Below are 11,151 nucleotides of genomic sequence, written 5' to 3'. Positions count from 1 at the left end.
TATCACACACAAATACCTAAACCAGGAGTGATCAAAATTTTCTGTAAAGGGCCAGGTTAGTAAATATCACTGGCTTCAAAGACATGTTTTTGGTTGCAAAAACTCAGCTCTGCCACTGGAATGTGAAAGCAGCCATAGGTGATGCGTTAACAAATGAGAATGGCTGTGTTCCAATAAAACTTTCTTTATAAAGACAGGTGGCAGGCTGGATTTGGCCTACAGGCTATGGTCTGCTCACCCCTGTTTCAGATCAACCATTTCACAATTAGCTTCAGGACACAACTAACTGGGAAACACGTCACAGGCATTTGTTATTAATTTATAATAATAATATTTATAAGTGGTTTATTCTCTGCTGGCACCCAAGAAAGGATATTCAAGAGGTTCTAATTCATAGAAGATCGCTCAATAGGTAGGCAGATGAACAGAGCACAGTAGAACTGGGCCACCAAAATAAAGTGAGAACAAAATTTCAAAGAAGTTCTTATGTGCAAAGAGCCTCAAAGGAGGCACTGTGGAAGACTCAGAACTTGGTTAAACTTTGTTCAACTTATTTTACAAATATAACCTTTACCAAAAATGTTTTAGTTATAGTTAGGGTTCACTGCAATTCCCCTAAAAGTTTAAATTCCACTCTTTAGAAAGTGTTTTCATAACCTCCTTTTTTTCCCTCCCATAGTTAAGTCAGGACTGGAAAGAACCTTAGCACTCAGTCCAAACCCCAAATTTTACAGATGAGGGAATGGAGGCTCAGAGGGCAAGCTAATTCCCCCAGATCACACAGCTACCCAGTGGCAAAACCAAGACCCAAATTCAGGCTGTGGTAGGTTGTAGTGTTATTCAAAATACCTGCTCCCCCTCCCAAGAGGTGGATTATATAGCTTCCTGCAGGGACAAATTCCACCATGTGTTTGTGGGGCCCCTCCTTACTGTTGAGCTCAGGAGTGGCCGTGTGACTTGCTTTGCCAGTGGGACATGGATGAAATGGCACGTGTCACTTCTGATTGTCATGCGTGTCTGCCCTCTGCCGCAAAACTGGTGATGTGCTAGGCAGAGGATAAAAAACACAGGCACAGCTGACCGGGATGGACGTGTCACACAAATCGGGAATATACCCCTGAGATCTGGGGCTGTTTGTTACCACAGCACAACTGAGTCTATACTGACAAATACATGGGCTGTACAACACTAAACGCCGGGCTCCTTCTCACTTGGAGAATCTCAGGTTCCAGGCAGTATGCAATGGACTGAAGAACACACATTTTAGAGTCGGCCTGCCTGGGTTGAGATTTCACTAGCTGTGACATTAGTCGTGTTACTCTCTGGCCCTCAGTTTCTTCATCTGCAATATAACACTGGTGCCTACCCCCTGGGGATATGGTGAGGCTTCAATAACTAATCCTGTGTTTTGAGGACTCCTGGCTAAATGTTGGTTACTATTATTCCGCATAGTCTCTCCCTGGGGACAGTTCAGCAACAGTAAGTTGTGGGTGGTGGGGGGCTCACTAAGACTATTTCGTGTCATTACACATGAAAACAACAGCCATCCTTCAGAAGTCACTCTCCCCGGTGTGCAGTGCTGACAGTCATCACTGTCCCTGCTACAGGCTGAGGGGAAGGGACATGAGAGGCTGTTGCAGAGGGGTTAGGAGCAGGGCTCTTGGGTCAAGCCTGATTAGGGTTCAAATGCTACCTCTGTCTCTCCTTTCTGTGCATCTGTAGCTAAGTTATTAACCTCACACACTCATGCTACTCATTCTTGAGTGCTCATGTGTGTCAGGCATGTTTGGAAGGATGGGGAGAGGTATGTGACTAAGACTAAGAAGGGGAGGTGTATAGGAGATATCAAACAGAAGCTTTGTTGGCCATGGCTGCCCTGTGCCACATCTAGAGCTCAGCCTGGGGGCTGGGAGGTGAGTCCAGAAAACCTCACCAAAACATCATTGGGGAATTCAAAGGTAAAAGAAGACGAAGAATCAGACTGTGGGTGTGCCCTTGGCAAACGCTGCACAAGAACCCTTTGAATCTTTTTTCTTTTTTCCTCTTTTCTCTTTTCTTTTTTCTTTTCCTTTCCTTTCCTATTTTCTTCCAAATGTTACCATGAATTAACAGCACTCACTGCTGGGCTACTGGAAACATATCTTTTCTGTTTCTGACATAGCATACCTTAAAGTTGGAAAGGAAGCCTTTTATTTGGGGATGCTGTGGGGGTTTATTACTGAGTCTACGCAGAAAGCAATTAGGGTCTGTGAGAGGAAGTAGTACAGAAAGTGGAAGATCTTCAGTAAAATAATTGCAAGGCAACATTTCAGGGTAGTTTAATTTCCTACTGCATTTTAGTGACCAATATAGAAGATATAAAAATGTCATTTATAGAGAAACTCCAACCTTTTGTTTTCCTCGTTATTCTAATAGATCAAATGGAACATATAATATGATTTTTTTTTAAATTTTTCACCAAACACTGTAATCAGTCTTTCATGCTACAGATCTGTGTAGTTACTGCTTGTCACACACTCAAAATAGATGTGAATAGGACTTCAACGGGAAGGAAACTCTGCTCTTTTCCCTTCTGGTAACAAGGCAGGAAACTTTTACAAATTCCATCCTTAGGCATTTTCCCATTCCGTTTGATCAGGTTTAACAAAGTTACAATGTTTCCAATCTCAAGCACTGAGGTGGTATTGATGGAGACACATTGATGGGGACCTTGGGGTTTTAGGAGGTGAGGGGCAGTTTTTTAATCCATTAGTTTCTTCTGCCTCAGTTCACCACCCAGAACCAACCCCAAGCCTGCCAGGTGAGGTCGGGAGGCATGGGCTGGGTAAGGCAGGACAGCAACCTCCGCCCTAGCTCAACTTATGTGTCAGGGATGGAAGGAACTATGGGCCAGGGCTGCCTGCGGAAATGGCAGGCCCTTCTCCTGCAGGCTCCTCCAACTCATCTGAAGCATCCTCCTCCTCCTCTAAAATCAGCTGATGTGGCCCCATCAGGGACCTCTACAGTCGAACTTTGTTTTCTGCGGCTAGTAACATTGCAAATGCAGAATCTGGCTTCTCAGCAAGGACTTCAGGCTTGTCAAACTCGACCACCTGAAAGTCAGAGAAAAAGAGCTGAAATTGGCAGAAAAGATCCACTCACCTAGAGTCCAAACCACTGAAGCTTCTGGGGAGGTTACGCCAACAACTTCCTGTACCTTCCCATTTTCCATGACCAGAACGAGGTCGCAGTTTAGAACCGTGTTGAGGCGGTGGGCAATGGTCAATACCGTGCAGCCTTTGAAGGCATCTTTGACGGTGCTCTGAACAAGGGTGTCGGTCTTGGAGTCCATGGAGGCGGTGGCTTCATCAAGGAGAATGATCTGTTGAGGAAGGCACATTGTAAAAGTCACACTAAGCCAAAACTGCAGCTGAGGGAAACGCACGGTCTTAGCTCTACTTATTAAAAGAAGAAGAAGAAGAAGGGCTGAAAAGTCATGAGCTAAGTGTCCATCTCAAAAGGTTAGAAAAATAATAGCAAAGTAAAAGTCAGTTCACATCTCCTCCATCTCCTTCAGAGGGACTGACTGAAAGAGTAAGGTGATATATGATTTACGTCTCTTTTTAAGTTGTTTATTCTAATCTTACAACCTGGTAGGAGGGTTTATCTACCATGCTAACATGAATCAGCATGAGCTATAATAATGTATTTGTTTCTGATCGCAGCTATAACAAATTAGCACAAACTCAAGAGGCTTAAAAACAACACAAAGTTAGTGTCTTGCAGAGCTGGAAGTCACAAGTCCTAAAGTCAAGGTTTTGCCAGGGCTGCATTCCTTTTGCAGGCTCTAGGGAGAAACTGTTCCCTTGCCTGTACCAGCTGCTCCGGCCTGCCTGTGTTCCTTGGCTCGTGCTACCTTCCTGGCGCTGCTCTAATGGATACTTCCATTGGTCACATCTCCTCTTCTCTTTCTGACTCTCCTGCCTCCCTCTTAGACAGATCTGCATGACTATACTAGGCCCACCCAGGTAATCCAGGAAAATCTCCCACCTCAAAATCCTTGGCTTAATCACATCTGCAAGGCCCCTTTCTCTCAGGTAAGGTGGTGCATTCACAGGTTCTGGCTATCAGTATGTGGACATCCTTGGAGGGGGAGGGCACAGTTCTGCTGACCACAGTGCTGGTTTGCAAGTCAGAGGGCTTGAGCTCAGCTCTAGCTGGCTTGACCGTGGTTAAATTATTTAACTTCCCCAAGACTCCATGTCCTCATCTGTAAGAGGGTTATACCTTCTTTGGGGCATGAAACACAAAGACAACGCAGCACACAAACCACTTAGCAGCTTATAGTGCCTCAGTCAGGATGGAATGCATGCTGGGGCTGGCTCCCTCCCTGCCATTAGGACATCTACACAACATACACGATGGGTTACACTTTGATCAGGATTCAGAGAATGGGATTTCTAAAGCAACTGCAACCCGTTCCTTGAAATCAGTAGCCAAGGATGACTAAGTCACTAAGAAAAATGAGTATAAATTTTACAATTCTCATTTCTTAGCATTCTGAAGGTGTTCTTTAACATCCTGGGTGTTGTTTATCAGGCCTCAGGATTGTTCAGGGACAAGGCAAAAAAAAAAGTCAAGAGGCAGATTTCTTATACTCAAACCACTTAGGAGGACAGAGAGAATACCTAAGCAAGTCTTCCCAGGGGGAGGCCCAGGGGAGGCAGGTGCTATTGCTGTAAATGGCTGTTATTTTTCAATTTTTACCCCTTACAACTTTGTCTTCAAAGAAAGTGATCGGTTTTTAAATGGCTTAATTGTTCTCTCTTTGCTGAAAGACAAACGCGTGGCTCTACCTCCTGGATTGAGTGGCGCTGCGGGAAATATCCAAAATTTGACCAATCCATTTTCCATGCTGTTTCCTTACTTTTGAATTGCGGAGAAGTGCTCGGGCCATACAAAGCAGCTGACGTTCCCCTACTGAGAAGTTTTCTCCATTTTCTGTGACTTCTGCCTGTAATTTTTCCGGGAGTTTCATTATCTATAAAACACAGAAAATGTCACATTTATGCTGATGATCTATAAAATTGTCCTGCATCGTCTATATTGATTGTCCCCTTCTCATGCATTCATCAGCTGGCTTTATTTTACTGAGGAAAAGAAAATACAAAACAACAATCATTTCATCACAAACAGGCACCAGGGAAAGACCAGGGAGTAGGTGGACATTAATAATTTAAAATCACAGTATGATTCATAGAGCCCCGTAGACACCTTGCCAAAAGAGGACAAATGGTGCACATATGGCTCCAGAGAAACACAAACGAAGTGTAAATGGCTTCCAGGGTCCCTAGTTCCCTAGACAAAATAGACATGGGATGGGAGAGTTTTCTAGTCATCAAAGAAAGGTAAGGAAGTGTCTGATTTATACAGTCATAGTGGCATTGGGGCATGCTCACCTTGGTACCAAGTCTTGGTGGAAACAATCCCCTCTATGCTGCAGAGGTGGCCACGCTCACCTGCTGACCACAGCTGCAGCTCTTATAGGACAGGACCCCATCTCACAGAAACTGGCCATATTTGCCATTCCTGGAGCATGCCATGCCCCCTCACCTTCCTGGGGCTTCTCTGTTCCCAGAAGCAAATAAGGCTATTGGCAGAGCAGAAGGATGCCCCATCTGCTCTAGAGTCAGATGCACTTGGGTTCAAGTCTCCATTCTGCCACTTACTAGCTTACACATATTTCTTCCCTGAGTCTTCATTTCTGTACCTCTAAAAATCAGGGTAGGAGTCCCAACCTCAGAGGGTTATAGTCAGGACAGGACCAAATGAGATAATGCATGCAGAGCTCTTGACTGGACCATTGCAGAGGCCTAATACATATTATCTAGTGTTGCTTTAAACAATAGAGAGTAAATAAGGATCACATTCTACTGACATATGTGATGCCAACAAATAAGCCTGGCCAAATGCTGGCCCAGTGCTTGTCCAATTCAAACCTGGGCCAGGTATCTGGGGCCCTGGTGCTGAGAAACAGGTTCATCCTGGACAGTCCCAGAGACCTACTGTGTCTCTCATGAATGTCCTCTCCAGAACCTGCCAGATCATCTCATCTGAGTGGTTCTCAAAGGGATCCAAGTTGTATCTGCAATAAAGGAAAGAGCAGGGAGCTGGATTTCTGAGGAAGACAGGATGGGGGGAGCATGTTTTCTGCAGCCTGTGGGAGAGAGTAAGAGGTGGTGTGTGATGACCCCTTTGCCTCCAAAAGTAGTGCTTAGCCCAGGACAATGGTCCATAAAATAATCAACCTCAGACCAAGAGAGCAAGAACCCACAGCTCTGTGATGGGGCAGAGACCACCAAGGCAGAAGAGATAGCACTGAGCAAGGCACTCAGGAAGACACATTTGTCCTCACAATGGCCATTTATGGCAGAATGCATTTGGCCCTCTGCAAATTCTTGGTGGAGGTGAAGGGGTGGGATTCACTCTGCCATTGCATTCACTCCACCTTCAGAAGCAAGAGGTATAGCTGCAGCTCCCAGGCCCTTGCCCAGGGTGGGTATCCCACTTGCAGGGTGTGAGTCTAGTATACAGCCTACTACTTGATCTGGTGCTCAATGGGAGAAATATTCCTCTCATCAGAGGGGCAGCCATTGTGCTGGACTAAATGAGAAACTGGCTTTCTCCTTGTCCCTTCACATCAGATCTTTGAGTCCTAAAAGTTGCAACCCTACCGTTCTTATACTTGAACAACTTCTGTTCACTCCTCAGTGGGAATAAATTGATGCACTTTCCTATGGATGGCTACATACATAGGGTAACCACTTATTTTATTTCGCAAAATGGGCTCTTCTGAGAGTGGCCATTGGTAAACATGATAGGATGCTGAGACACAGGCATAAACCTGGGCTCTCCAGGACCAACTGGGATATCTGCTTACCCTATGTGTAAGCATCTCGCTTATTGGTGATGTAGCTCATAAGATATAGGTAATGTTCAGGGCCCTAGTCCTTGGCTCCTCCCAAGGTTTCACTGAAGAGCAGGTACTTGCAGTGCTCGTGAGCACCTCAGGATGCTGCTTCTCTCATCCCCACTGTGGGCACTTCACAAAGCTCCTGGCTGGTCTGATTTTACCATCCAAAAAATAGATGCATGACGATCAAAAACAGCTACCTTACTGTACCTACAAACAGGACAGGATCCTGAGGGATCACAGTCAGCTTGGTTCTGAGGTCTTCCAAACCAATCGTGCAGATATCCACCTCATCAATGAAGATCGTACCACCGGCTGGCTCCACCAGACGAAACAAGGCCATTCCCAATGATGACTTTCCTGGGAACAATAAAAGCAAGAACAGCAAATCAAACATCAGTTTGCACTTCCATCATATCCAAGTATCTCATCAAGGGAATATCTAATGCAGTGAAATGTCTCCATGCAGATGACCATGCAGACAGAAAGGCCTCACTCTGTGCAGGCAATCCACTGCCCTAATGCGGCTAACCTGCCCATCCCTGCAGGGGCTGTTAACACAGGACTCATCCTCTGGGCCTCGTTTCACCAGAATGATTCTCATTTAATTAATTCAAAAACTGATGTGTGATTGTTTCCAACTCCGTACACCCATTCAACCTGAAATCCTAATTTACAGTAAAGAGATTTGAGGGGAAAAAACCCAGCCAATCCACCACACACACATACACACACACACACACACTCACACACACACACACACCACCCTCTGGTGTGGCTTAACCAGCACACCCAGTGGAAATGCAAAGAAAACAACCTGAAAAAAGCATAGTCAGAGCTCACCAGAACCTGTTCTTCCAACGATCCCAACTGTCTGCCCACTTTGAATGACCAAGTTCAGCCCGTCAAGAACAAGGGGAGTGTTGTCTCTGTATCTCATCTGATAGTCTCTGAATGTTATCTCCCCATGGCTGGGCCAGTCATGCGGACAGGTTTCCACTTTGAGGGGGTGAGTGCACTCAGGAACACAGGTCTGAAAAGCAGAATGACCAATGACAGGTTAATAACCATTCGCTTTTCCATCCATTTAATTCATTCATTCATTCCCACAATTCTAGGTCCTCGTGTTCTTGGTGGTGAGCTAGACCAATAAATTCAGTCAAGAACTTACATTCCAGTGGGGAACTCAGATGATAAACAAGAAGTGAAATCAGAAGTGAAGACAATAAAATAGAGTATTGTAACAGAATACAGAGTGTGTGTGGTGGAAATGGGAGGCGGAATAAAAGTAACTTAAGGGTTGAAGAAGGCATCTATGAGGATGTGGCATACAAGCTGAGACCTGGAATGCTGCAAAAATGCCTGCTATAAGAAGATTTGAGTCCAGAGCCTTTTAGGCAGAGTGGACAGCTAGTGCAAAGGCCCCAAGCCCAGGGCAAGCTTTGAGGAATAGAAAGAAAAATCGTGTGGCTGGAGCTTAGTGAATAGAGAGATGGATAACTATAAGGGACAGCTCCTACTGGGCCTTGTGGGCCTGGGCAAGTGTCAGCCGTGTGACCTTGAAGCTATATGACAAATCCAGACCAAATCTTGAGACTTGCAGAATTCAATCAGATATAATTTCAATATCTGCCAGAGTCATCATGCTGTTAGAAGTAAGAAGACGACAAGAAGGCAGAATGTCAGGTTCAGAGGTCTTTAAAGTGACATGGAAAAGACATTTTAGTTTCCAAAAAATCCAAGAAGTGCAAAGTCTAAGTAAGGAGCAGAGCAACTTGGCTATGTTATAAGACCAACCCCTCCTCTGTAATGATGAGTCTTTGTTAGCGATAAGAAGACCCTCATGTGCCCTTGTAGGGTGGTTGACCAGCCCAAATCTGTGATAAGCAACCACAATTAGCTGAGAAAATAACTGTATTCTTAGTGAATATTTTTAACCCCCAGTTGACCTAGAATTCATAACAAAAATATTTAAGAGAAGTTTGAGGCACCTGGGTGGCTCAGGCTGTTAAGTGTCTGACTCTTGATTTCAGCTCAGGGTCATGAGTTCAAGCCTCACATTGAGCTCCATGCCCAATAAAATATATATATTTAAATTTATATATTTATAAATATATATATTTAAGAGAAGCAAAATTGTAACAGTAATATTATCAGTTTAAGGATTCTGCATATTTGGTGTTTTAAGTATAATAATATTAGTAACATAAGGGCCTGTGATTCTAATTTAAAATGTATAATTGAATAATTTATTTAAACATGATTTTAAGTTAAAAGCTTACTGTTCATCTACAGCATTGGGATGGTTATGCAAATTTAAAGCTTACTGTATTTATAAGTGTAATTTATTAGATTTATATAACCTCTGGAAGGTTTGCTTGTTAAATCAGATAATCAAGATACTTATGAAGGGAATAAAATGTGCTAAATTTTAAAATACAGTTTAAAATGTTTTAAAGAGATTAATTAAGTTTGTAAATGGGGCCAAATGCTATTCAGAGTCCCTTAAAAGTGATTGCTTAACTTGTCTAGGCTTCTTTTCAAAGAATTGCAGGATTTGTAAGTTGAACATAAAAGCATTTAGAGAAGGGGCACCTGGGTGGTAGAGTCAGTTGAGCGTCCAACTCTTGGTTTCGGCTAAGGTTGTGATCTCAGGGTCATGGTCTCAAGGTCATGAGATCAAGCCCCGCATAGGGCTCCTTGCTCAGTGGGGAGTCTGCTTGAGATTCTCTCTCTCCTTCCCTTCTTCCTCTCCTGCCCTACCTCCGTGCTCTCTCTCTCTTTCTCTTTCTAAAATAAATAAATCTTAAAAAAAAACTTTTAGAGGGGCGCCTGGGTGGCTCAGTCGTTAAGCGTCTGCCTTCGGCTCAGGTCATGATCCCAGAGTCCTGGGATCAAGCCCCACATCAGGCTCCCTGATCGGCGGGAGGCCTGCTTCTCCCTCTCCCACTCCCCCTGCTTGTGTTCCCTCTCTCACTGTGTCTCTCTCTGCCAAATAAATAAATAAATAAAATCTTTAAAAAAAAAAAACCAAAAACCTTTCAGAGAAGAGTTCAACCATTGTTTTTTTGCAATTTACAATTTCAGCCAATCAAATATTAATTTTTAGGAACTAAAGTTAGCCACTGATTTCTCTTTTTGTGTGCAGAAACTGCCCTCGAAGAAAAATGTTTTAAAAGGTATATCTTCTTCAACCTCAAGAACTTTAGAGTAAATATGGGTTTTAAGAAGAGGGTTGTGGTCCCATTTCAGTTTTTAAAAAGATGCGTTTCACATGTCTAAAAAATCAAATGCCTACATAAGTTTTGCCAGAGTTAACTAGCCCCTCCTCTGGCATGCACAAATTTCTTACCAAAATATACTCTCTGAGCAACTCCACGGAGGTGAATTTGGCCTGGGTCTCTGTCCCTGTGCGCATGCACACTTGGAGCAGTCCGCTTAGCTATTGTAGAGAAGCAAGCAGCTTGGTTAGAACCCTTTCCTCCCTTGGATTCCACTGTCCCACTTTCAGGGGAAGCCCTTGTGAAGTACCGCTCCCCAGTCTCACTCAGGGCCACACAAAGAGTAGGCCTGCATTCCCAGCCAAGTGCTTAGAAGTGAAGTGCTTAGAAGCACTGGGGTGTTTTGCCTTTAAACATTTCCTGTGCATTTAGAAACAAATGGGTAATGACATTTTCCCTGGCACTCCAGATGGCAAGTACCATCCCACTACAGTATCACTTGATCGCTCTTAGTCTGAGCGACAGGAAGATGCTGATGAGCTGGAATCTCCCAGGGCCACAGAACTGCTGGGTATCCCCCCACCTTGCTGCCATCTGGTGGGGTCCTGCACCTCTATGCCCTCCCTGCTTTAACCTATCCACAACCAAACAGCAACTGAAATCCAATCACCATAGATCATCAGAGTAGAAGAAAACCATTAAGCCCGTCTGTTTGCTTCAGACATGAGAAAATCTAGGCTCAGAGTGGGGAATGTGGCTTGTTAAGGTTACCCACCTCAGAATTGTGCAGGACTGTTGAATCTCAGATCTGTACCTCTGAGACAAATAATGCAAGATATGTTAAGAAAAAAAAAGAAGAAGAAGAAGGTAGCGGGAGGGGAGGAATGAAGCGGGGGAATTCGGAGGGGTGGACGAACCATGAGAGACGATGGACTCTGAAAAACAAACTGAGGGTTCTAGAGGGGAGGGGGGTGGGAG

General features: G+C 44.3%; 1 protein-coding gene across 1 annotated transcript in view; it reads right to left on the bottom strand.

The window, feature by feature from the left end:
* Nucleotides 1-2,327: 2,327 nt before the first annotated feature.
* Nucleotides 2,328-11,151, bottom strand: part of LOC102744452 (ATP-binding cassette sub-family C member 12) — a 97,452-nt gene continuing 88,628 nt past the window's right edge. The window contains exons 39-45 of the mRNA XM_081807890.1: nt 10,305-10,394; nt 7,796-7,985; nt 7,153-7,312; nt 6,046-6,124; nt 4,907-5,020; nt 3,197-3,361; nt 2,328-3,092 (exon numbers count right to left, since the gene is read on the bottom strand). Of these exons, the coding sequence (XP_081664016.1) occupies nt 3,000-3,092; nt 3,197-3,361; nt 4,907-5,020; nt 6,046-6,124; nt 7,153-7,312; nt 7,796-7,985; nt 10,305-10,394 (891 nt within the window). The 3' untranslated portion in view covers nt 2,328-2,999. The remainder of the gene's footprint in view (nt 3,093-3,196; nt 3,362-4,906; nt 5,021-6,045; nt 6,125-7,152; nt 7,313-7,795; nt 7,986-10,304; nt 10,395-11,151) is intronic.

The sequence above is a fragment of the Leptonychotes weddellii genome, chromosome 16, assembly GCF_054177405.1.
Source record: "Leptonychotes weddellii isolate Sample4059 chromosome 16, ASM5417740v2, whole genome shotgun sequence".
NCBI classification, from domain to species: domain Eukaryota; kingdom Metazoa; phylum Chordata; class Mammalia; order Carnivora; family Phocidae; genus Leptonychotes; species Leptonychotes weddellii.
The sequence above is the reverse complement of the archived record's forward strand: the minus strand, read 5'-3'. Positions and strand labels throughout refer to the sequence as shown.